The 27,724-nt window shown below is 39.4% G+C and overlaps 1 protein-coding gene and 1 long non-coding RNA gene across 4 annotated transcripts in view; one reads left to right on the top strand and one right to left on the bottom strand.

Annotated features, from left to right (window-relative positions):
* Positions 1 to 27,724, bottom strand: part of LOC131104294 (acid-sensing ion channel 1-like) — a 41,684-nt gene that overhangs the window by 3,623 nt on the left and 10,337 nt on the right. For 2 of the 3 annotated variants that reach the window (XM_058051317.2, XM_078796580.1), the window contains 7 exons: positions 2,347 to 2,497; positions 2,143 to 2,270; positions 1,772 to 1,922; positions 1,221 to 1,277; positions 348 to 501; positions 173 to 264; positions 16 to 95 (listed from right to left, as the gene is read on the bottom strand). In XM_058051317.2, coding sequence (XP_057907300.1) covers positions 16 to 95; positions 173 to 264; positions 348 to 501; positions 1,221 to 1,277; positions 1,772 to 1,922; positions 2,143 to 2,270; positions 2,347 to 2,497 — 813 coding nt within the window. Of the gene's footprint in view, positions 1 to 15; positions 96 to 172; positions 265 to 347; positions 502 to 1,220; positions 1,278 to 1,771; positions 1,923 to 2,142; positions 2,271 to 2,346; positions 2,498 to 6,809; positions 7,042 to 27,724 lie in introns of those variants that run through there. The other variant, XM_078796581.1, reaches the window with a different exon arrangement.
* Positions 1 to 27,724, top strand: part of LOC131104300 (uncharacterized) — a 39,802-nt gene that overhangs the window by 3,959 nt on the left and 8,119 nt on the right. Inside the window, exons 2-3 of the long non-coding RNA XR_013629834.1 lie at positions 2,159 to 2,468; positions 12,970 to 13,145. This is a non-coding gene — a long non-coding RNA (uncharacterized LOC131104300). The remainder of the gene's footprint in view (positions 1 to 2,158; positions 2,469 to 12,969; positions 13,146 to 27,724) is intronic.

Raw genomic sequence — 27,724 nt, 5'->3', positions numbered from 1 at the left:
TAACAAATGCCTCACCTCATAAAGATAATCAAATAGCTCCAAAATGGTGAGTATACTGGCACCGATAAACAGTCCCATTTGTCCACCGATATCACCTGGAATCAAGTCACAAAGAATAGTGAACTAAGTTATATACATTTATTTAAGTCAGTATGATGATATAATTCCTTACCTAAAAGTCCCGCCACTTCATAAGCCTTCTTTTGTTCAATAGTTTCATAGTTGAGCGCCTCAAAAAAGATGTCCAATACCAGGATGTTTTCCCTGCAGAGCCAAGGTATCATTAACATAAATTATTTGTATTTCTGAGCCAATTTTTTTTCAAAGTTGTACTTGTCCGTACTTACTTAATGTACTGCTCCGATTTGTTGTATTTCTTTGCAAGATATTTAGCAGAGGCCTTGCTGGGGATTTTTACGAAGGACAGTTCTTTGCTGTATCTGGTCATGTTGCATGGTGTCTCGCACACACAGAAATCATTGTCTTTCTGCACCAGGAAATCTGGAGGGGAAAATATCATTAAAGTCAGTCTGCTTGAGATCATTTTACAAAAATATCCTGGTCACATTATGTAATACAGTCCAGTAATCTCTCATTTATTGTGGTTAATTAATTGGTTACAGACCTGAGCACATAGAAAACCTGTTTATGACCTTCTGAATGGTTTTTAACATTATTATATCCCTCTAGACATGACATAACACCCCTATAGTCACATTTGAACTCATACTACCCAGTATAGTAGATATAATCAGGGAAAAACAGAAATACGACTTGTATGTGTTGCAATAAATGCATATATTTTGGACCTGTGGTGGACAGGAAGTGATGTCAGGGGTTCAGATTTGAGTTTTATCTAGTTTGCAACAGTAGCCTGTGTTATTATTATGATATTATTATTGTGGTCTGATGCTTTTGTGCCTCACCAAAGGTTACAGGAACATTACTGACACCTAGTGACCAGTGTGGAATACTACACAGCATCACATGTTTGAATGCATCATCTGAATGCCTTATAATTGTATTTTAGCTCATTTAGCCATGATGATGCTTAATTTAGGCAGAAATAAGTACAATTTGATTAATAACACTAATGATATGCCATTTTCAACCATAAAAGAGCATGATTTATTCATATATTTTTTAATGTATGTAGTAAGTGATGACTGTATTTACTCTTTAAAGTTTCAGACCAGAGTTGAACAACGTCTCTTTCTTACCAAGAGCAGGATCAGCACATTCTTTGTACAGCTCTGGGGTGCAGTAGGGTGCGTCGCCTGCAAAGCAACACACTTTAGGTTTTGACAGGCTTATAGTAAATACATAATAGTCAGTAGTGGTCAGTATCAGTATTTAGGTGCAGTGAGTAACTACAGTCTAAAAAAACATGTAGTGCAAAAAATGCGTTTGTGTGGCTTACAGCCAATGTTGAACTATGAGTGGCTGGAACTTGAAACGGGACATATTATACTTTTTCCACTTTTCTTAAAACTTAAAACTTAAGTTAAGAAAAGTTATTTCCTTTAAACTTAAATAGCCAAAAACTTACCACTTCCACACGGATAGGGAGGATAACTATTAACAGTTATTTAACCTTTAACATGAACATTAATCAAACGTAATAATTTTTTCTGGGTACATGATACCATACAGCATCCATATCAAACTTTCATATCAAGGCGGGGGCCTCAAACTAGTGTCCTGCGGGCCACATTTGGCCCGCGGGCCGCGTGTTTGAGACCCCTGAGATAGAGTATCAGCGTTTTCCTACCGGGCATGTGCACCATGCGGCAGTTACAGTTGTCCACCAGGTAGCGTGTTTCACAGTCAATGCGACAGGCTGTGATGCTGTAAGTATCGAAAAAGTCGGAATCCATTGGCGTTACCTTGCACTCTCCCCATGGTGGTGGAAGATATATCAGCTGTAATATAAAACACATATCTGGTAGTTATTGTACGCGAGGCATTTTTCTAACCGAGAAAACAAAGCATTTGATGTAGTTTTATGTGTGTTTAATCAGGTTAGTAATGATCTATACAGCCATTAGGGCTCAAGGAGCTACAAAAGGATAAAAGTGCAAGAGTCATACTGTATACACAACAGATTTTAATGGCATTTAAAAAAAAAAAAAAAGTTTGTACCCTCTGTTCTTGGCAGGAGACAAAGGTCTGAAACCCAGGCGCTACTCCGAACCCGAGCTGATCAATGAAAGACGGTTCATCTTGGCTGTGAATTTGCACTTTGATCCCAGCTTCAAAAGATGTCTCATCTGATTAAATGAAGAAAAGTGACGTTAAAGTACTACAGCTTCCACGTATCTGAGCAAGGACACCTTTCACCCTCACCTGTTTCTCCCCAGACAGGCAGGTACTCATCTTGCTGAATGTCCAGCATCAGTTCAAGTCCGTTCCCCATTCCTCCCTTGGTGGTTATGAGAGGAGGGCGATCATCACCACCGGCGTTGAAGGTATAACACTTCCCGTAACGAGTGAAAACCTGAAAGAAATGAGAAACTTTTCTTCAACTTTTCCACTGGGGGTCAGTGTTTGTCTCCATTTATGCATGATCATGAAGAAGCAGAAGGGAGGCTTTTTAGAGAAGAAAAAAAAACAACAAGAGACAAGGGCAGACAGGAGAAAAATAAAAAAACCAATTTTCAACTCCTGGCTTTGGGTGAAAGCGCTATATCAGTAAGATTCTGGCATCTAACAGGCTGATTTATGACCGTTACATTGAATCTCATGTTACCATGGAGACCAAGCATGCCAGGTTTGAGGAAAAGCTACTATACAGATGTTTGATGGGAAGCAGTGTGCGCTATTAACCAAAGACACGTGCAACATAACTCAATGGCAGTAGGTGAATGCTCGTAGACGAACAACCTGCCAGGATTGACTTTCTTCTTGGCAAAGAATTCATCTTAGATTGGAGCTGTTGGAGTCAGAGTGGGAGGACGGTAATACAAAGTCAGGGAGACAGATGTGTGGGGAGATACTGTACATGGGGAGTCCTATGACACACAACATTTTCATCTGTGCTTTGAGAAAACAAGCCAAAAATGCAGTTTTAAAATAAAGAACAGTGTTAATAAGCATAGAACTAAAGAGAAATTGATGAATTTGAGTCAAATGCGGAGTTAAGGCACAAATAATACAGTAGTTCATTAATTTGATTGCAATCTAGACATAGACATAGACTTCCTTTATTGTCATTGCACAATAACACAGCAGTGAAATTGCCAACGAAATGTTGCCTGGCTCCAATGTAATAATAAATAATAAATAATAAATAATAAATAACAAAAAACAAATACAATAATAAATACAATAATAAATAATAAATAATAAATACAATAACAAATAATAAATAAATAATAAATAATAAATAATAAATAATAAATAATAAATAATAAATAATAAATAATAAATAATAAATAATAAATAATAAATAATAAATAATAAATAATAAATAATAAATAATAAATAATAAATAATAAATAATAAATAAAACAGCCAATGTCTTTATTGCATGTGCAATAATATACAGTGATCCTGAAGTAAACATTAAGATGGGAAAACTGGTAGAAATCCATCTCATACATTTTCTATGCCGCTTATCCTCACTAGGGTCATGGGGGTATGCTGGAGCCTATCCCAGCTGTTTTCAGGAAACAGGCGGGGTACACCCTGGACTGGTCCCCAGCCAATCAGGGCACATATAGACAAACAACCATTCACACTCACATTCATACCTATGGACAATTTGGAGTCGCTAATTAACCAAGCATGTATTTGGAATGTGGGAGGAAACCGGAGTACCCGGAGAAAACCCACGCATGCACAGGGAGAACATGCACACACAGAGTACCTACATGCTAAGCACTCTGGAAGATATAACGTACTAATTTAACCTTTCACCTCTACTCCAGTAATCATTCTGTGCTATTTTGATAAGGAACAACGTCCCTTGAGCGCCCTTAAAATGTGTGTTTTGCAGGCCTCTAAATGTACTAAAATGATAATATCACTAATATGACCTTTGACCTCAGATACCACAGCCATCTCGGGGCTACACTGTTTGCTGTTGGCATATAACATCATAATCATGTGTGTTCTATTGTGGTTCTACAGGACCTTCGGTCTCGGGCTGATACTGACACTTGGGGGCATGATACCTGGCCTGATACCAGACAAACCATGTGATGATCTTATTATCACATAATATTTAATCATGAGCTTATTATCACGTACTATTTAATCAAAAGATTATTTTTTTTGTTTCCAGAAAATGTTCAGTTTATTACATATCTAAACAATGTAAACACAATAATTGCAAAAATATTATCGCTGTTCTCTGATTGGTTGTTTCACGGGCACGATACCAGAGCAGTGCGCTCTGAGTGGACAGCTACGGGGGGCTGATACTGGACATGGTTAAACTCTATATTTTATCAGTATCACTGCCCTGGGCTTTGACACAGTATCATTTCGGCCTTTTCCCGTATCATTCATGGGCGGTTTCTAGGGTACAGCGCCAATTAATACTGTAGTATGTGATAATTTAGGTTAACTACCTGCTGTTTTTAAACAGTCTGCTGTTGGTTGCATGCTGCAGCCCTTTGAATACCATAATATGAACTAATGCACTGCCAGAAGGGCTTTATCTCATTGGGAAAACATATACTACATATAGTTACCGCATATACAGTTTCTCATAAATAAGTCAGGCAGTGCAAGGATGCAAAGTGAACGTGCATGACAAGTGCAAGGTGTTCAGCGGCATTGTGATTGATCACAGAGAAGGCACATCATGTATTTTGTGTAATCGTATGTTGTGACAGAGATAGTATGTGCGTGTGGAAAAAAAAGCATCCAATATGTTCTGTATATTGCACGGTCTGCACATCTTCCACACTGCAAGCGCTTGCTAAGCTGAATTAATAAATCACAAAGCACGTGCGCATCACATATGCACATGCATGCATACTGTATGAATCTCATGTCGGAAGTGTTAAAACAAAGATTGACTACTCTAAATCTTAAATCTTGCTCTTTCACACTCCATCAAAATGTACCTTCATCTTTTTTTTTTTTTTTTTTTACACAATATTCAAATCATAACTCACTGACACACTTCAGCCGAGGTCTGTGATCAATAAAGCTGTGACACACAAGCAGTTTTCCTGATGTTTAAAAGCACTCAGCAGAGCACTGTTGTCATTAAACATAATGCACATAAATATGCAGGTCTTATTCTAGATGCACATTAGAGTTTTTTTTAAATCACAAATCCTTACACTTCTCCATCCATTTAGTGATGTATTTTTTCTCCAGCTGTTAAAAGTGGTCTCAGTGGGGTAACTTCAATCCATTTGTGCTGTTTTTTTTAATGGAAATGCTTCCATATTCTTTGAAGGCACTTTGTAAAGTGGAGACACGTTTGTCTTTCTTTATTTTGGTACTTTACAACAGCTAACACAAGGAGGGGAATTTTGCATTCACAATCCTTATATGAAACATGAAGATATATTTATTTCCATTTTCTGTGCAGTATAAGACGACATGTCAATATCAGCAAGCTAACAACGGACATCATTGGGACACACCTATTTCGACTATGATGCCCTTCTTCTTTCTCTTTCGGCTTTTCACATCAGGGGTCGCCACAGCAAATCAATCTCCTCCATCCAACCCTGTCTTCTCTCACACCAGCTCCCCTCATGTTCTTCTTCACTACATCCATAAACCTCCTCTTTGGTCTTCCTCTCTACCAATGGACATGTCCGAACCATCTCAGTCTGACCTCTCTGACTTTATCTCCAAGGTCTCTAACATGTAATGTCCCTCTGATGTACTTGTTTCTGATCCTATCCATCCTGGTCACTCCCAATGAGAACATCAGCATCCTCATTTCTGCTACATCCAGTTACCTCCGACTATGAAGCCCTCTAAAAAAAAAAAAAATAAGACATACTTATGATGTCCGCTCTCCTTGGGATGGCTGTGTCTTCCAGCACAAGACACAGCCCAATGCTGACGGCAAAAACAAGCATCTTGTTGAGTCTTTGTAGCGAAATTGAGACTAGCGATTAGCGACGTGTCATGTTAATTTGTTAATTCATGTTTGCTGCTACAATAATAATATTGCTGTGGCTTGGTTAGTAATATACAAGTCAGTTTTGTACATGGAACACTTGTTTTTTTTGTTGTTTTTTTGCATCAATATTGACTCGTTTCTTGTGTTATAATGCACAGAAAAGGGAAATAATGTGTTCATGTTTCACATAAGGATTGTGAATGATGGGCAAAATTCCAAAAAAAAGGACAGTTCCCCTTTAAGACCACAAAATCTTGTAAAAATTCAATGGATTCAATGTTATTTTCTGTTAGATATTCACACCATCTTTTTATGGCAAAGGCAAAAAAGCGTTCTCTCTTATTTTGTTGATCTGCATAATCAAGGCCTCTTGCTGCTGCCGTTAAAAGTTCCCGAGGATTATAAAACAAAAAAGACAGGTAGTAGAGCCCCCCCCCCAAAAAAAAAAAATCACACCGGCCCTGCGCTGAATGATCCAATTGGCGGTCATCAGGTTTTTTGTTAACCTGCTGGCTTTCCGTCTGCAGCCAATTAAAGCCACAAATAGGTCGCCACCCTGTGGGAAACCCTGGTACTGCCTTATCAGTTATTAGAAACTTATCGGGTTATAGCAGAAAATAAACATTTTATTGTCTATGAAGTGAAAACAATTCCAGTGCTTCAACAAATCATCAGACCCTCCCCGACTTGGAGATTTTAACAACCATCCTACCTTCCTACAATATCTGGCTCCTTGGTCATGGTTGTTCCCTATAGTTCCTTTACCTCTGTTGAAAAGTCTGAGGTTCGTTTCCCCCTGTGGACTTCTCTCCATCTCCTGCTGCACTTCCCCACTCACTCCGCTTCATTTGATGAATATTTCACAGGCCAGTAGAGACGGTCTGCCTCTCTCATCCTATTCCCAAGCTCTGTCCAGCCTCTCACTACCTATCACCTTCAGAGATGGTAGGATTGGTACACGAAAGCAAGGGGCACCTCGGGGGACTGGGTGGGTGTATGAGTGCTACTCTTGAATATCTCTTAACTCTTAATGCTTAATAAAGCATACATCCTCCTATTTTAGATGTTTAGAAATCATTAATAATGACCCAAATTAGCAAATAATAATACAAAGACATGTATATATGCTTTTAGGAAATGTAAACACTGAATTTTAACTAATGAAAGCAACTGCATACAATTGGCTATGTATTTTGAGATGCTCTAAATCAGGGGTCTCAAACTCAATTTACTTGGGGGCCACTGGAGCTAGGGTCTGGGTGAGACTGGGCCGCATCAGGTTTTCCAAAAAAAACCAAAACGCATTTATTAAAAACAAAAAAATTTAAAAAACTTTGCTTTGGTTCCAATTTTCTACAAGAAAAGCTCTGATAAAACATTCCACTGTTCTCAAATATCTTACTTTTTTTCTACACAAAATAAGATGAAAAATAAATAAACAAATCAAGAATAAAGAAAATCAATCAATCAGTAATTAATAAATATAATAATAATAATAAAACGGCAAATAATACAAACTTAAGAAACCACATATAGTTGGTGGGTAGACAAATGATTTTTTTCAGATTAAAATGAACAAAGCATTATTAGAGCCCTGTAGACATGACAAAACACGACTATAGTCACATTTATACTCTTTATTTACAACATATTGCGCAACTGCAGGGTCTTGAGACACATGCTAACTCGCAAACTAGAGCGCTAGCGACCTAAACGGTAGCCTTCAAGTTATTTCCTTTAAACTTAAATAGCCAAAAACTTACCACTTCCACACGGACAGGGAGGACTACTATTAACAGTTATTTAACCTTTAACATGAACATTAATCAAACGTAATAATTTTTTCTGGGTACATGATACCATACAGCATCCATATCAAACCGCACTAACATTAAACTTTCATATCAAGGCGGGGGCCTCAAACTAGTGTCCTGCGGGCCACATTTGGCCCGCGGGCCGCATGTTTGAGACCCATGCTCTAAATGATATATACTTGTTAGTGTGATTGATACTATACTATAAAGGAAGACAACAGGAATAGAAGGTCATGGTTTTGAGGTTCTACAGTAATGTAGAGATGGGTCTCTTCCTAGGGAGTTAGTTATACAGGAGCAGCTGTCTTCCCTTTCAACTCCATAAACCGTCCGACCCATAATAAAGGCTATAACTTTAGAAGGATGGTTTGAAATAGAATTACATCATGTGAACCGTATCTGCGATAATTGAACTTCACAGGTTGTGAAATCGGCTGCACGGTGCACAAGTGGTTATTGCGGCGGCCACGCAGCTAGAATACCTGAGTTCGATTCCATCTTCAGGTATCTCTGTGTGGTTTTTGCATGTTATCCCCGAGTGGGTTTTCTCCGGGTACTCTGGTTTCCTCCCACATTTCAAAAACATGCTAGGTTAATTGGCGACTCTAAATTGTCCATAGGTATTAATTTGAGTGTGAATGGTTGTTTGTCTATATGTGCCCTGTGATTGGCTGGCAACCAGTCCAGGGTGTACCCCGCCTCTCGCCTGAAGACAGCTGGGATAGGCTCCAGCACCCCCGCAACCCTTGTGAGGAAAAAGCGGTAGAAAATGAATGAATGAATGATGAAGGTTGTGAAATCGGCTGCACGGTGTTCAAGTGGTTATCACGCAGGCCACGCAGCTAGGAGACCTGAGTTCGATTCCACCCTCTGGCATCTCAGTGTGGATTTTGCATGTTATCCCCGAGTGGGTTTTCTCCGGTTTCCTCCCACATTCCAAAAACATGCTAGGTTAATTGGCGACTCTAAATTGTCCATAGGTATGAATGTGAGTGTGAATGGTTGTTTGTCTATATGTGCCCTGTGATTGGCTGGCAACCAGTACAGTGTGTACCCCCCCGTGAACTCCAAACATCTCTCTATTCTGAAGCCCTATAAAACTGCAATAATGAGTGGTTCTCTCTGCATCTGGTATGTGGAATTTACTGATTGTTAGCAATAATGCATACATTTCTTGACACGCTCACATGCATGTTGGTTGGACATTAGATCATGGCTAAACATTGGATACTAAACAGCGTTAGTGTTTTATTCATTAAACAAACGGGCAGCAAGCAGCAGACTTTGTGCCCTGTGGGTGATGACACAGGATAATAATGGTTGATGGTCCGATATTGCTGTGGTCTCTGTCTTGCATGTCTGTATCAACATGATTATGAAGCCGTTTTGTTTCTGGTTCATGTTCTTGCATGGGTTCTTGAATCGGTTCATGGACATGAATTTGTCGGCTCTTATTATCGTCCCTTCGGTTGAGCGCAAGCACAGTCAAGTCACTTGTGTGATGCATTTATGTGGCCGATTTTCAACTGAATCAGATTACACATTGAAGGTGTCATTACCCCCTGAACTTGTCTCAATGGCCACAATAGCCTCGGAATTGCCTCGCATGATACACTTAGCGCTAAGCAGGCGTGTACAGAACCCACGCTGAGAAAAAAGCGGCACGCAGGCAGGCAGGCAGGCATAGAGCCACAGCCACAGTATCTTGTAATTCCATTGTGAGCCACCCCTTGTCAGGCACAGCTGAGTAAACATGCAGGGATAAACAGCCGCGGGGCCAGTCACACAGGCAAGACACAGTCAGCCCCTTATTACAGCTGACAACATTCTAGGTGGCAGACAGCGGGGTTAACTAGGATTAAATATGAATTCCTCATGTGTGATGGAGAGATTTAGACTGCAAATCTCTTTAATCTCATTCCTATGTGTTGAATTACTCTAACGACTTCAGTGTCAATCAATATAATCATAAAAGCAAATCATATAATTTAGTGATGCGTGACATCACTGGTGAGGAGTTCTGGGCATGCCTAGCCAGAAGAAGGCCCCGTGGCAGTCCGAGGACACGCTGGAGGAAAATCCTCTCCTGACCTAAACAGGTTGAAATTGCAATAAATCTCCTCTTACAGAACATAAATAGAAGCTAGGAGGGGTTAGCTTAGTTTAGCATGCTAATGTGGTTGTGTGTATGTGTGACTATATTTTTAAAACTTTTTTTTACAGCTTTAATGAAACAACATTTTACACTGCATGGTATTAAAATTAAATGGAAGCTAGTAGGGGTTAGCTTAGTTTAGCATGCTAATGTGGTTGTGTATGTGTCTGAGTATATTTTTAAAACTTTTTTTACGGCTTTAATGAAAGCAACATTTTACACTGCATGGTATTAAAAAAAATCTCATAAGAACATTTATTTTTAAACAGCAGTAAATACACATTCTCCACACACACATAACACACTTCTGTGACCGTCCTCCAAAATAAGAGCGCCGTAAACAAATCATGAGTGTCATAAAAATATCTTTGCATTGCATAGGTGACTACATCCTCCTTAATCATAAGCACATGTACTACAACTGGTATAATCTGGTATTTTAACCGAGTGTTCAGTTTTTATATCCAGCATAAGCTTTAGAATTTATAGACTGATTAATAATTTAGTAACTTAAAATTGTGCGCATTTATAAGCTGTGAAAATGCAGCTGTGTTTTTGTACATTCACAGGCCAAATTAATCAATTGTAATGGCGCTCGAGAGTCAGATGATTGATGTTCAATAAACCGGGGAGAGGCATATTTAAGCGACTAATAATTTGTTGTTAAAAGTTAAAAGTGATACATAGAGCTGCCAAAATGTCTGTCCAGCCCAAGTCATTCATTCATTAATTTTCTACCGCTTATCCTCACGAGGGTGCTGGAGCCTATCCCAGCTGTCTTCGGGCGAGAGGCGGGGTACACCCTGGACTGGTCGGCAGCCAATCACAGGGCACATATAGACAAACAACCATTCACACTCACATTCATACCTATGGACAATTTGGAGTCGCTAATTAACCTAGCATGTTTTTGGAATGTGGGAGGAAACCGGAATACCCGGAGAAAACCCACGCATGCACGGGGAGAACATGGAAACTCCACACAGAGATGGCCGAGGGTGGAATCGAACTCGGGTCTCCTAGCTGCTGTGCAAGTCAGCTGTCACTTAATTCCATTTTTGTTGTTTTCTATGAAAACACACATTTAGAGGTTCCGCTGTATTTAAATTCAGTTCAAATGTGGCGGTGGTTTTTGCTGATATATTTTAAATATTTACCTCATATTAAAATTTTAAAATGAAATGATGAATGCAAATGTTACATCTGAATCTGCAGAATGACAAAACTAATCCACCAAAGCAAACAGTCAGCCACTAACTACCCCAGCAAATACCGAATCTGAAAAGCCACTTCCCGGAAACATTGAAGTCATTAACTCTGACTTCAATCATTAGCATCCACATGATGACAATGTGTATAATACTTTTACAGTAATTACTTTTCCCTCTGTGTCATCTTTCAGGCGCTCCATAGAAACGAGATGAAATCTGATTTCTTGAACTCTCTGTGGACCGTGTTTGCAGTAATCTTATGCTTCTCTTAATGTGTGCTATGGAGTACAACCATCACCCCGCATTAAGAAGAGCGTTGGATTCTGTGCACCACTTAGACAGCTTTGTAGGAGAAAGCCACATGAATAAGTCACGGATGAAAACAAGGACATATGGTGTAACAATACACACACATTGCATTGAAACACACAATAGGGACACAAAGATGATACATGCAACTTTGTTGGGTCTCAACTTCCCACCTGCAACACACTGACATTGTGTAATTGTACAATGGAGTACTCTTCAAGGTATTTTTGGAATACCACCATGATTCAATATTAGAGTGGTGGTATTGAAGTATCTTTGTGTTGGTTGAGGCTGGATCTGTTCAGGGCAATACGAAACAAGTACTATGCGTATTCTCTAAAAAGTAATTCAGAGTATCTGTTGACACCACTTGATTTAATACATAAATGCAATGTAAAAAAAAAATTAATTTATTGATTTAGATAAACTTTCCAAGTTGCTAACTTTATTTTGTATGTTATGTTCAAATAATAATGTGGGCTATTGCATGAACTTAATATAGCATGTCATATACACTCAAATTTTATTGTTGGTAAGCTTAAAAAAAAATTCAAGTTGCCATGACTTAATAAAATTAGCTTGGTAACATAATATATACACACAGACATATATATATATATGTATGTATGTATGTATATATACTGCTAGTTACTGCTACTTAAAAAACTGTGTGCATTGTTATTATAATTAAGTAGACAACAAATTAAACTACTTTGAATAAAATGATTAAGTCAGTTGACTTAACATATTTCTTTGAGTTACCAACTTAAAAACTTGTCCCTATGACAACAATTATTCAGTAAGCATTACTTAAAATAAGCTTTGAGTGAAGCTCATTTGTGCAATGCAATATTGTTTGTTGGTTCAAAGCAATTTCAAATTAAGTTGTCATAACTAAGAAAGACTAATGGAAACTGTTGCGTTGATTTTTTTTTTGTTGAGGCTAAACATTTATTTTTTTAGTGTACTAATAATACTCGGGGGTTTGTGAATCACTGGTAAAACTATATCTATGTTGGAGATTAGGATACCACAGATGGTCGAGATGCCCCGTCTGAAGAATCCTGATCAGTAAACTTGTGCATAGGTACTGAGAAAATGTGTTATATTTTCCTTTTTATGGACTATCTATCTGCAGAGGTGCTATTTTGAAAAAAAATGTCAAGGTCATTTCCACAGCACATAATAATGAAAAAATAAAAACACTCCTGCTTTAGTACTGTCAATACTCATAGAGCTGAAAACAACATACTAGGTACAGGTTTATGACAACATTTAATTCATATCAACTAGCAAATATATTATAGCATCAGAAATACTTCTTATGTTTTGTATTGACGTTGTTGCATTGTGATACGAGTCTTCTTTGTTGTTTTTCTTAAGCACAGCTAAACAAAGACTTCCACACAATGTTGAACAGACGTTCAACCAAGACAGAACCCTCAACATCCAGAACCTTGAGGAATTCAGGGCAAAAACTGTGGAGTGTTTTGACTATACCCAAGATACCTCAGCCATGGTGATGGAACTATCGTCTGACTCTGCTTCCTTAATGAAAGGTATGTCACTGGGATTGAAAAGGGCCTCAAAGTATTCCTTCGACTGTCCAATTATATCCTCAGTCGAGGTCAGCAGGGGGGTACACCCTGGACTGGTCGCCAGCCAATCACAGGGCACCTATAGACAAACAACCATTCACACTCACATTCATACTTTTTGGACAATTTGGAGTCACCAATTAACCTAGCATGTTTTTGGAATGTGGGAGGAAAAACCAGAGTACCCGGAGAAAACCCACGCATGCATGGGGAGAACATGCAAACTCCACACAGATATGGCCGAGGGTGGAATTGAACCCTGGTCTCCTAGCTGTGAGGTCTGCGCGCTAACCACTCGAACGCCGTACCGCCCGCTGCTGTTACATTCATTCATTCATTTTCTATCGCTTTTTTCCTCACAAGGGTCGCGGGGGGTGCTGAAGCCTATCCCAGCTTTCTTCGGGCGACAGGCGGGGTACACCCTGGACTGGTCGCCAGCCAATCACAGGGCACATATAGACAAACAACCATTCACACTCACATTCATACCTATGGACAATTTGGAGTGGCCAATTAACCTAGCATGTTTTTGGAATGTGGGAGGAAACCTGCAAACATGCAAACTCCACACAGATATGGCCGAGGGTGGAATTGAACCCTGGTCTCCTAGCTGTGAGGTCTGCGCGCTAACCACTTGTCCACCGTGCCGCCCGCTGCTGTTACAATGAAAGCGTAAAAACCTGTTGATTCGTTCCAAATCCAACAATGATCAGAATGTCGCTTCTATTGTCATTATTGACTACTACAACACAGGAAGCCTCCGCATTGTTGCAATGCAAATACAATGCAAAGGTTCGATGTTTTTGAGGTGTCATACAAAAGCTGAGTATTTGAAGAGTGATGAGCAAGCAGTAAACGTATTCATATCAGGAAAAGACATTAAAAGACATTAAAGCTCATTTATTCAGGCAACAAGCATCTGAGCCTAAGGCACCGAAATGTTCCCTCTGATCCGCAGAAGTAAGAACCTACCAAACACCCCCTTTCTTTCATTAACTCTCATAATCACAAAAGCCCAGATTCAGTTCATGTTGTATTCATCACCGAGACCCTTTTCACCCTTTTTTTTTTTTTGGGCATCAGGAGTGTTAACACAAGGCCAAAGAGGCCCCGAGGCTACTTCCCTGCATGGGTTGACCGTTCAAGTATGACTAATTTCACACAGCGCCGAGAAAAAAACAGCCAACATATCAAAGCTCCTCTTCTACTGTTTCAGAACGAAAAAAAGATCATCTAATTAAGGCACAAAAGTTGAAGCTGTCAATCAATTCCAATCGCAACAAGCTGGCTGGTAAGATAAACATGAATCATGTGTAAAGTGCATGGAAGCCCAAGAGCAAGCTTAGGTTAGCTTTCTAGCACATTACTTACAGTACTGCAGTGATTTCTTAGAATGGACTCATTTTGTTTGACTTTAAAGACCTTTGCTTTGTGTTGTTTTGGCTGCCTCAATGAGTTGTCGTCGCTGTCAGTATCCTTTAAATTCACATTTTTATATTTCTGCTTTTCTTTGCTTGAAGCGCTTTTCACCCTGGCTTTGAGCCTGCGTGTCAGCCTCAGCACTTCAGTTAAGACTCTTTGTCAATTTTTGCCTTTTTTCTGGTATGACTTCTTTCAGTTGGAAAAGGACATTGTACGTCTTAGTCTACATCCATACATTTTCTATATCGTTTGTCAGGACTAGACTCGTGGGCATATGCTGGAGCCTACCCTAGCTGAATTTGGTCAGGAGAGGCCGGATATACCCTGGACTGATCGTAAGTCAGGGCGCATATAGATTGGACTATGAAGCTAACATACATATTCTTGGACTGTACTCCGAGAAAAGCCACACATGCATAGGGAGAAAATGCCAACACAGAGATTTAAACCCAGACCTTCCCAGTATGTAATGGTAATGATTTTATTTTATTTTATTTTTTTTATTATTTTTTTTTAAATTTTATTTATTTTTTTTTAATTTAATTTTATTTTATTTTTATTTGAATATGCATCAGATTACAATTGAATGCATCCCATAATCAGTTCACAGTTCCGCATGTCCAAAAGGAGTAGGAAGAAGCAAAGCTTATTAAATCCTACCCCTCCATCTGGTACTTTTACAATCAGTAACTGTTACATTTGTTCACTTCCTGCTTTCCATAATACAGTTAAAAGGTTGTTGTTTTTTTTTTTAAATAATGTACCCTGATATGACCATCCAATGACCGCAAGGTGTTGGCATTCATTTCTATGTTGCTATGTCAAATGTGAATCGAACAAAATACGACAAAATACTCACGGTATTACATATTATCGTGAATATACCCGTTATTACATGTTACAGCATGTATGTAAAACAATAAATTTTTGTTTTAAATGTCGGTTTTGCATTGAGGGATAGGTGTGTCCCATTACGTGCATTATTGAGCTGTCTTTTTTTGTATCAGTTTAGCACGGAAAAGAAAAAACATTTTAAATTTAGAAAGAAGAGGAGAAACGGGCCAAAGATAAAGGTACGGCGCTATAGCACCACTTTATTTATACCACATAGGTGTAAATATACCAGTGACTACTACTACTACTACTTCTACTACTAGTGTCTTTGGGTTGTTTTCTGTTCATAGTAAGTTTTTCAAGGTTGCCTGCAAGGGCAGAATAAAAACAAATACTGCAGTTGTGCGGAGGAACAACATATACTCAGGATGATGCTGGTGTGAAAGATTCATTCAAGGTGAAAATATCTATTTATGAAAACACCAAAGGTAATCAAATGACGAGCTCCTTGTGCAATCTGCATAATATGGAGCTTCGGCTGCAGCACGTCAATCAAAGTGGGAAATACACAAGCGGGTTTACTAGGAAAAAATAACATCTGTATGACATCCTGGGACTGATGATGTTCGTAAAGAAGTGCTGTGTTGTACCAGGTGATGAGTTGGACAAGTTTATGCTCATACAGAGCTATCAATCATTGTTAGGTTTTACATTTTTACCATGTTTGATGTCTTTGTAACAAGTTTTTGCTGCCAACTGGGGATGCAAAAATCCATTACATATCCGAACCGAATCAGATCCGAACCGGGTTGGATTTCTACTGGTACATATACAATTCCGATACCAGTGTTCTGTTTGCTTTAAAATGCAACTATGCCAAAAGCACAGTTGGACAAGTTTATACTCATATGGAGCTATCAATCATTGTTAGGATTTACATTTTTACCATTTTTTACCACTTTTGATGTCTTTGTAACAACTTTTTGCTGCCAACTGGGGATGCAAAAATCCATTACATATCCGAACCGAATCAGATCCGAACCGGGTTGGATTTCTACTGGTACATATACAATTCCGATACTGGTGTTCTGTTTGCTTTAAAATGCAACTATGCCAAAAGCACAGTTGGACAAGTTTATGCTCATATGGAGCTATCAATCATTGTTAGGATTTACATTTTTACAATTTTTACCATTTTTTACCATTTTTTACCATTTTTACAATTTTTTACCATTTTTACCATTTTTACCATTTTTACCATTTTTACCATTTTTTTTTTACCATTTTTTACCATTTTTGATGTCTTTGTAACAACTTTTTGCTGCCAACTGGGGATGCAAAAATCCATTACATATCCGAACCGAACCAGATCCGAAACGGGTTGGATTTCTACTGGTACATATACAATTCCGATACCAGTGTTCTGTTTGCTTTAAAATGCAACTATGCCAAAAGCACAGTTGGACAAGTTTATACTCATATGGAGCTATCAATCATTGTTAGGATTTACATTTTTACCATTTTTTTTACCATTTTTACCATTTTTTACCACTTTTGATGTCTTTGTAACAAGTTTTTGCTGCCAACTGGGGATGCAAAAATCCATTACATATCCGAACCGAATCAGATCCGAACCGGGTTGGATTTCTACTGGTACATATACAATTCCGATACTGGTGTTCTGTTTGCTTTAAAATGCAACTATGCCAAAAGCACAGTTGGACAAGTTTATGCTCATATGGAGCTATCAATCATTGTTAGGATTTACATTTTTACCATTTTTACCATTTTTACCATTTTTTTTAACCATTTTTTACCATTTTTGATGTCTTTGTAACAACTTTTTGCTGCCAACTGGGGATGCAAAAATCCATTACATATCCGAACCGAACCAGATCCGAACCGGGTTGGATTTCTACTAGTACATATACAATTCCGATACCAGTGTTCTGTTTGCTTTAAAATGCAACTATGCCACATGCACAGTTGGACAAGTTTATACTCATATGGAGCTATCAATCATTGTTAGGATTTACATTTTTTTACCATTTTTTTACCATTTTTTTAACCATTTTTACCATTTTTTACCACTTTTGATGTCTTTGTAACAAGTTTTTGCTGCCAACTGGGGATGCAAAAATCCATTACATATCCAAACCAAACCAGATCCGAACCGGGTTGGATTTCTACTGGTACATATACAATTCCGATACCAGTGTTCTGTTTGCTTTAAAATGCAACTATGCCAAAAGCACAGTTGGACAAGTTTATGCTCATATGGAGCTATCAATCATTGTTAGGATTTACATTTTTACCATTTTTTACCATTTTTTCAATTTTTTACCATTTTTACCATTTTTTTGTACCATTTTTACAATTTTTTACCATTTTTTACCATTTTTAACCATTTTTACCATTTTTGATGTCTTTGTAACAACTTTTTGCTGCCAACTGGGGATGCAAAAATTAATTACATATCTGAACCAGATCCGAACCGGGTTGGATTTCTACTGGTACATATACAATTCTGATACCAGTGTTCTGTTTGCTGTAAAATGCAACTATGCCAAAAGCACAGTTGCGGATTATGCATCAGTAATCTCTGCAGGTGGTACCTGAAATTTCCAATACGTCAATTACACTGGATCCAATATCGGATTGGTCCGATTGGTCTCTTGCATCTCAACGCTGCAATGCCAAGACGTGACAAGGTTATTAGAAAATGATCTCCAAATGAGGTTGAAACTGATGTACCTTGTAATAGTGATTAGATTAACGTCCCCCTTTTAATGGACTTTTTGCAAGAGTGGTGCTCATTTGTTTGCCCTCTAATGAAGAACACAATGAATGTCACTCAAAGCTGTCTCCTCCCACTGCTATCGCGGTATGATTAAAACAACACTGGCGTTAATTAGGTGCCATAGGTGATGACACAGGATGCTGATTACTTTTTAATTGACTGACACGCATGAATCCAATCACTCTAAGCAACAATGGCGTTATAAAATCCACCTCAAAGTATGTGATTACCTTCCATAAGGAGGTTATTGTCATAAGTTGTTCATATTTCAATTAACCTTTCAGCTCCACACGTAATTTCTCTTGAGTATTGTTTATACAACAGAACCTCATTTTACATGCTCTGTTATTTGACGGAAATACGTCTCGGTTTTCGTACACACTCACAGTAATCATATGGCGCCTACGAAAGTGCACCTAAGAAAGTAGTAGTAGAAACCCAACAATTGGTGACTCAGTCTCTGTGAACAATGGATAGTGGAGCTATTAAAGTTGGGACACTCTAGACCAGGGGTCTCAAACACGCGGCCCGCGGGCCATATGTGGCCCGCAGGACACTAGTTTGAGGCCCCCGCCTTGATATGAAAGTTTAATGTTAGTGCGGCCCGCGCAAGTTTGATATGGATGCTGTATGGTATCATGTACCCAGAAAAAATTATTACGTTTGATTAATGTTCATGTTAAAGGTTAAATAACTGTTAATAGTTATCCTCCCTATCCGTGTGGAAGTGGTAAGTTTTTGGCAATTTAAGTTTAAAGGAAATAACTTGAAGGCTACCGTTTAGGTCGCTAGCGCTCTAGTTTGCGAGTTAGCATGTGTCTCAAGACCCTGCAGTTGCGCAATATGTTGTAAATAAAAAAAGTATAAATGTGACTATAGTCGTGTTTTGTCATGTCTACAGGGCTCTAATAATGCTTTGTTCATTTTAATCTGAAAAAAATAATTTGTCTACCCACCAACTATATGTGTTTTTATTATTTGCCGTTTTATTATTATTATTATTATATTTATTTATCACTGATTGATTTTCTTTATTCTTGATTTGTTTATTTATTTTTCATCTTATTTTGTGTAGAAAAATTAAAATGAAGATATTTGAGAACAGTGGAATGTTTTATCAGAGCTTTTATTGTAGAAAATCGGAACCAAAGCAAAGTTTATTCATTTTTCTGTTTTTAATAAATGCGTTTTTTTGTTTTTTGTTTTTTTTTTGGGGAAAACCTGATGCGGCCCAGTCTCACCCAGACCCGAGCTCCAGTGGCCCCCAGGTAAATTGAGTTTGAGACCCGTGCTATAGACAGATTCAGGGTTACACCCTGGACTGGTCGCCAGCCAATCACAGCGCACATATAGACAAACAACGGAATTTTTCAATTTAATGTCATCACACTGTGAACACACAATACTTAAGACTGTATAATGTTAGCTTTACATGACTTTTATTCAATCCTGCATCTGAAAAAACAAGAAAAAGTTCAACTCCTAAACTATGACCTTAAAGTGACCGTTCAAGGTAACCCTTAGTGAGAACAAGGCTATCAAACGCACCGTGAATTTATTCCTCGGGTTGAAACTGTAGACGTCGTGTGTTGTAGCGCAATATTTCGATGCACACGATGGAGCACCAATCAACCGGAATTGTGTCACAGTGACATCTGGATGTCCTAGTGCATCCGATGCTCAATAATCTTCAGCTGCAGCATCTTTTGTCATTCCCACCCTCTCCCACCCTATGGACTCTGTTCAACCTTTTCCTCGTTGAAATTGCCGTTCGGACACGCCGACTTTGCATCTGCACCATATGTTTGATGTGTCTGTTTGCCAGTGAATTCACCCCATAAACTTTATAGACTGAAATATGTCAGGGCTGTGCTCGTATTTTGTGGCCCAGAGTGGTGAAGAGATTGGTCACAGCAGAATAGCACGCCATCATTCCTGCAAGTATTAAGTTTCTTGTAACATAAAAAAAAAGTAGAAGTGGTGAGCCATCAGAGAGGTTTGAGTAAAAAACCAGAATGTGAGGCCTGCAACCTTGGTTTTGGTCCCCCCCCCCCCCCCACCGGAGCCTAATACCTCTCCTTTACTCAGTCACAAGGGTGTAATTGAGGTGGAGAGGTGGCGCAGACTGAAGACTGGAAGTGCATAACAATCAAGTTTGTGCTACCTTAAAACAGGTGCGCTCCTGTCACCTGAAGGACACTTGGAGAGGTGGTGCAAGAAAACACGACGTGGGCTCACTTCCAACTTGGACTCCGCTTCACATATCAGAGCCGCTGACAAGCAATGACCGGCAGTGAGGAAGCAGCGAAGGCAAAGCCAATTAGACCTGCTGTTGCTAAGCATGGCGGCATGCTGCATTGACTGATGTCCTCTACTCTGTGTGGCTGTCAGAACATAACTCATTAAGTGGGAATGCCTATTTCGGCTTATGTGGATGCATAGGGGATGAATGATGGTTTTCATTTCCCTTCATTACCAACAGAAAAAAATAGTTGCATCGTGTTTGCTGTGAGTATGTGGGTGGAGAGCAGAGAAGACTTTATCGTTCAATCCTTGGTAATAGAAGATCTAAACCAGGGGTCTCAAACACGCGGCCCGTGGGCCAAATGTGGCCCGCAGGGCACTACTTTGAGGCCCCCGCCTTGATATGAAAGTTTAATGTTAGTGCGGCCCACGCAAGTTTGATATGGATGCTGTATGGTATCATGTACCCAGAAAAAATTATTACGTTATCCTCCCTATCCGTGTGGAAGTGGTACGTTTTTGGCGATTTAAGTTCAACGGAAATAACTTGAAGTCTACCGTTGAGGTCGCTAGCTCTCTAGTTTGCGAGTTAGCATGTGTCTCAAGACCCTGCAGTTGCACAATATGTTGTAAATAAAAAGAGTATAAATGTGACTATAGTCCTGTTTTGTCAGGACAAGACAAAACACAACTATAGTCACATTGCGACACATGCTAACTCGCGAACTAGAGAGCTAGCGACCTGAACTGTAGCCTTAAATAGCCACAAACTTACCACTTCCACACGGATAGGGAGGATAACTATTAACAGTTATTTAACCTTTAACATGAACATTAATCAAACGTAATATTTTTTTCTGGGTACATGATACCATACAGCATCCATATCAAACTTGCGCGGGCCGCACTAACATTAAACTTTCATATCAAGGCGGGGGCCTCAAACTAGTGTCCTGTGGGCCACATTTGGCCCGCGGGCCGCGTGTTTGAGACCCCTGATTTGTCTGTACTGTACAGACTGAATTTGAAACTGAAACCAACCAAATGGATTGTAGTGAAGCATACACGCATATCAAATGGAGTATGAAACGTTGGCAGGTCTACACTAATATTGAATATTCCTCTCAACCCCCCCCCCCCCCCCTTACAATTCACCGCACACCCCCACTGTGCCCTTTTGCCCTGGACGAAATAAGCAGTATAGAAAACAAATTGTGGTTTTACTTTATCTTATTATTATCCAACGCAAATCTGTATCCTATTCGTCCATTTAAATAACACGTCAGTGTAAACACTTTGGGCTTGCATTGTCATTCCATTGCAGTAAACATAAAATGTCACAATGCTAATCTTTGGTTTGCAACAACCCATCAGCTACCCCCCCAACACACACACACACACACACACACAGACACATGCACACATCTCTCTGCCACAGTGAACTGTGGCTCCTGACACTTACTCTATGGGCAAGATTGTATTTCCTGCAGACACACTGGAGATTAAAAACAACAGCGGGTCAACTAAACCGGAATAACAGTGGCTAACCGATTAGCTCAGTAATTGCAGGGGCCATGCCAGTTTGAGGCTGATAAAAGTGCGATGCCACATTCAGGAAATACTTATCGGTGTGTCGGGTCCTCTCTAGCGAAATTGTTGCCAATGCCGCTGCTTCCTGCAGCGTTTTATCTGTGTGTGTTTTTTTTTTTTCTAGCTGTGTCGACTAATTGGCAAAGATATTAACATCACCGTAGCTTTTTTATTTCATGTAAGCTGAAGTTTTGGGCCGCTTATACTTGTGTCGGTTGCCTTTTTGTCATAATCTCCTGCTGCTTTCTCCTCCCATTCAAATCCTCATTATAACTCTAATTTTCGCTCTAGATAACACGCCTACAGCTAATTCCCCCCCCCCACTTTAGCCTGCTCGGACCACATTAACTCCTGCACAGTGCACACCTGTCATTGCAACAATCTGTTCTCACTAAAACTCAAGATTTTGTGCATACTCAGGTTTTTGTTTGGAGTCAAAACACATCTGCCCTTTCCCCTAAGTCCAAACATAAGTAAAACAGCATGCGTGCTTGTGCATCTAACTGGATAACCCATTTTCAACCACACCGAATGTTCTTACTCTCTCTCTTAAATTCCTGTTACAAAGCTTCATTCCTTCCACTCTGTTAGTCAGCGGCTTGTTACTGCATGTCATTAAAGTGATCTCAAATTCACGCTGAGTGAAATATTGAAACACAGTCTGTCATGATTGCTATTCAGGCTGACACGGTGACCTTGGGAACACTAATGTATGAATGATGGTGGCCATCCTTTCTAATGACACTTTTTTCCTGTGTGTATGAAAGTCTTGTGTTTTGTTACTTTATTAATGATTCTATATTAAAAAAAAATCTATATACTATATAGACCCCCCCCAAAAAACACATTTTTTTCCTTATGAACACTACCAATATGCAAATACTGTATGAAAGAAACACTTACTCGCTAAATTTATCACAAAACTGTAAACACAGATCTGTTCTCTGTATGAGGTATGTTATAAAACACAACCGGCGATTGCTGGTACTTGATGCTAAATGCAATCAATGACTGTCAATAGAACCACTTGTTGATTAAGGGTCCAAATCTGATCTGATCTGTCAAATCTTAGGTAAATTTGATCAAATGCAAAATTACTACAGCTTCTGCTTGGAGTGAAATATTGAAACACAGTCTGTCATGATTGCTATTCAGGCTGACACGGTGACCTTGGGAACACTAATGTATGAATGATGGTGGCCATCCTTTCTAATGACACTTTTTTCCTGTGTGTATGAATGTCTTGTGTTTTGTTACTTTATTAATGATTCTATATAAAAAAAATCTATATACTATATAGACCCCCCCCAAAAAATGTTTTTTTCCTTATGAACACTACCAATATGCAAATACTGTATGAAAGAAACACTTACTCGCTAAACTTATCACTAAACTGTCAACACAGATCTGTTCTCTGTATGAGGTATGTTATAAAACACAACCGGCGATTGCTGGTACTTGATGCTAAATGCAATCAATGACTGTCAATAGAACCACTTGTTGATTAAGGGTCCAAATCTGATCTGATCTGTCAAATCTTAGGTAAATTTGATCAAATGCAAAATTACTACAGCTTCTGCTTGGAGTGAAATATTGAAACACAGTCTGTCATGATTGCTATTCAGGCTGACACGGTGACCTTGGGAACACTAATGTATGAATGATGGTGGCCATCCTTTCTAATGACACTTTTTTCCTGTGTGTATGAATGTCTTGTGTTTTGTCACTTTATTAATGATTCTATATTTTAAAAAAATCTATATACTATATAGACCCCCCCCAAAAAACACATTTTTTTCCTTATGAACACTACCAATATGCAAATACTGTATGAAAGAAACACTTACTCGCTAAACTTATCACTAAACTGTCAACACAGATCTGTTCTCTGTATGAGGTATGTTATAAAACACAACCGGCGATTGCTGGTACTTGATGCTAAATGCAATCAACGACTGTCAATAGAACCACTTACTTGTTGATTAAGGGTCCAAATCTGATCTGATCTGTCAAATCTTAGGTAAATTTGATCAAATGCAGAATTACTACAGCTTCTGCTTGGAGTGAAATATTGAAACACAGTCTGTCATGATTGCTATTCAGGCTGACACGGTGACCTTGGGAACAGTCAGAGGGCAGAAACAGGAAAAGCTTATTCTGCTCGTCAAAGAGGTTTCCGGATGGTGCAGAATCCTGCTGCTTCTTCACAAGATGGAGCAGATTTTAAGCTGAGGTAACTCATCGGGAGCTCTGCTTCATTCCGCTTTCTAATAGTCAGCGTGTCATTGAAGTCTTCTGCCGGTTTGTGCACAGTCTGGGCCTGCAGAGTCACCTGCACTGAACCTCGGGATAAATAAACCATGGGCAGAGCAATGCAGACCACTTGAGCTATTTTCAGTCCCACTCGGTCCAAAATGTCTTTATAAAAAAAGCAAACCCTCCCCTCATAGACTTGGGCAAATAGAGCGTGTTTGAGCAGCATTACTGATCTGTCTAGAAACCAGCTGGAGTCATGGAGATGCTGTGTGGCTGTCCGCCCTTAAACAACATGGGATGATCTCTGAGGCATGAAGAGCATATATCATATAGCTCCTAAACCTGCTTGGCACAGTCACATATGTGCTACCTTTTTTTTTGTCTACTTTTGTCTCCAAACATTGTCACTCGACTAGCGCGAGATGCATTCATAAATAGTCCAAATATGCCAACAATATCTTTATTATGCATGTAAAGAAAAACAATGCGTGGGTTTTCTTATCACTCGCTTTGCAGGTCTTTAGTTTTTAAGTACAATTTGGTGCATTTAAGTATGCTCGGAAATCCCAGAAAGTAAACTCAAAACATGGGAATTCAACTTAAGTTGTCATTATTTCTCATAATAGCACGGCTAAAGTGTGATTCAAATGTTACTATTAATAAATATGCTCATTTTTATACAAGTGGTTAGCGTGCAGGCCACACAGCTAGGAGACCCGAGTTCGATTCCACCCTCGGCCCTCTGTGTGTGCATGTTCTCCCTGTGCATGTGTGGGTTTTCTCCGGGTACTCCGGTTTCCTCCCACATTCCAAAAACATGCTAGGTTAATTAGCGACTCCAAATTGTCCAAAAGTATGAATGTGAGTGTGAATGGTTGTTTGTCTATATGTGCCCTGTGATTGGCTGGCGACCAGTCCAGGGTGTACCCCGCCTCTCGCCTGAAGACAGCTGGGATAGGCTCCAGCACCCCTTGTGAGGATAAGTGGTAGAAAATTAATTAATGAATGAATGCTAATTTTTCTACCCTTTTATATTGAGTTGTGGTCTCCTATAGAGCAGCTACACACAATAACCCGCACAGAAAAATGTTTTCGATTTTTCCAGAATCTGCACCTATTCCATCGGTATTTCCTTTGTATTTGTGATTTGTGCCACACGCCCAAAGTGCTTCCTAATTATGAACCATATAAGGAAGTCCCTCCATTCTGTGACATCACGAAGGAACAGTTTTGCCACGCTTTTTGAAACACAGCGTTTTGAACCATCCCAAACTTTGGCATCGTTTAACACGAAAATACAACATTCTAACTACATTTATAGTAGCTGTTAATACAATACAATACATTAATTCATTCATTTTCTACTGCTTATCCTCACAAGGGTTGCGGCGGTGCTGGAGCCTATCCCAGATGTCTTCGGGACATACAATACATATTATATATTATAATCTTGTCCGGTCTTATCTTTCTTTCAATAAAATACAGTACAAATTGGCATACATCAGACATACTGTACAGTACAAAAGGTGATTAATCATGATTAATTAATTTGAAAACTGTGTTTAATCTCATTACAATTTTTGATTCTGACTACTTGAAGCATCAGGGCATTTGTTGCTGTGACAAATAATTGATTCATAACACATTTGATGATCATTTGAGCAGTAAATATAGCGATGATCTCTGATGTTTGGATTATTGTGTTGACATACTTAATTTTGAGACAAGGTAAATTAACTTTCGATCTTAGTTATCTTAGACAGTTATCTTAAGTTCATAAGTACAAAGGTTAAACTCACTGAAAGAAATGAGTTTGAGCGCGACGACACATTTTAAAAGACGCTCGGTAAAGTCAAACTTCATTCCCGTTCCCATTCGATAGTCCCACTGCTGATAGATGCCTTTTTTGTGCAGAAGATTAAGTCTCCTTTATGAGCCCTGAGTATTCACCTGCTGATTTAGGCGCTGTGGTTACTTTGGCCTGCAATGACCGTGATGTGCTGGTGGTCAGCACTAAATAGTCTCCGTTCAGCATGTTGGCAAATATGACTTTAATCCGCTACATGCATCCATTTTTTTTAATCACCACAGAGTGTGCAGGGAAATGAAAAATGCATTTAGTCGGCTGTTTGAGTGATTTCCTGCCTAATATCTTAAATGAGTTTTCATTAAGAGATATTTTTTTAGTGCACAAAGCCCTTCACTCCTAATTGAAAGGGGATGTGATGAGAGCAAGTAGAACAAAAGGGAAGGGCATTGGAGTGAGAGAGGAAAGGGAGGGAGGCAAAAGCATGACACGACAACATAATGAGGATTGTCATGCCCAAAGGGGGTCTGACGTGAGGGATTCACTACATGAGGCTTTAGACGAACTAAGAATGCGGTTGAAGATTGGAGGACGTGAGGGGACAGAATGGGGGTAAACACCCTGACTGAGAGGTGACATAACTTTGCAAAGCTCAGCTTGCCACCATGTTCAGGATCCGGGAAACGGCGCACAGCTGTGCTGACCCACATGCTCCCCCCGGGGCAGTGTGGGTGGTGGGCTGTATCGCTTCTGTCGCTTTAAACCACTAAATCTCATGGAAATTCAAGCATGGGTATTATAAAAGGCCCCCTAGCTCTCTAAGGAGTGGACTTCATTTCCTGCTCCAAGCGGTGGCGGTGTTGTCAGGGGGAGGTGAGGGTAGCCTCAGGGTTGCTTTAAGACAAATCCGATTGGGGACTTTAGAGCACTCAAACCGGAAACTTGTCAGATGAAACATCACAGGACTGAAATGGAACCCCAAGTTTAGACCCTAAGACGCGTTAAATTAATTTTTATGACTTTTCTAAATATTTATTACAGCCCTTTAGATATGAAATAACATCCCTATAGTCACCTTACATCCATGTCTCTAAGTGTCGAAATCACTTTTTGTAGTTAACATTGATTAATCATCATTTGTAAATATTATGTCAATAGCCGGGCGGCACGGTGGACGAGTGGTTAGTGCGCAGACCTCACAGCTAGGAGACCAGGGTTCAATACCACCCTCTGCCATCTCTGTGTGGAGTTTGCATGTTCTCGTTCGGTTTTCTCCGGGTACTCCGGTTTCCTCCCACATTCCAAAAAACATGACTCCAAATTGTCCATAGGTATGAATGTGAGTGTGAATGGTTGTTTGTCTATATGTGCCCTGTGATTGGCTGGCGACCAGTCCAGGGTGTACCCCGCCTCTCGCCCGAAGACCCCCGTGAGGAAAAGCGAATGAATGAATGAATGTCAATAGCCATGAATATATGAACCCAAATATTCCAATTGCTTCAGGTATCTTGTGCCCGCTCAAACGGAAATTTGTCAGGGTGCGTTCTTCTTCGTGGTGTTTTTCTTCTTCTGTTGTTTATTGGCGGT

This window comes from Doryrhamphus excisus, linkage group LG15 (assembly GCF_037039965.1).
Source record: "Doryrhamphus excisus strain RoL-2023G ecotype Guam linkage group LG15, RoL_Dexc_Guam_v1.1, whole genome shotgun sequence".
In the NCBI taxonomy this organism is placed as follows: Eukaryota; Metazoa; Chordata; class Actinopteri; order Syngnathiformes; family Syngnathidae; genus Doryrhamphus; species Doryrhamphus excisus.
This window is presented reverse-complemented; position numbering and strand designations above follow the sequence as displayed.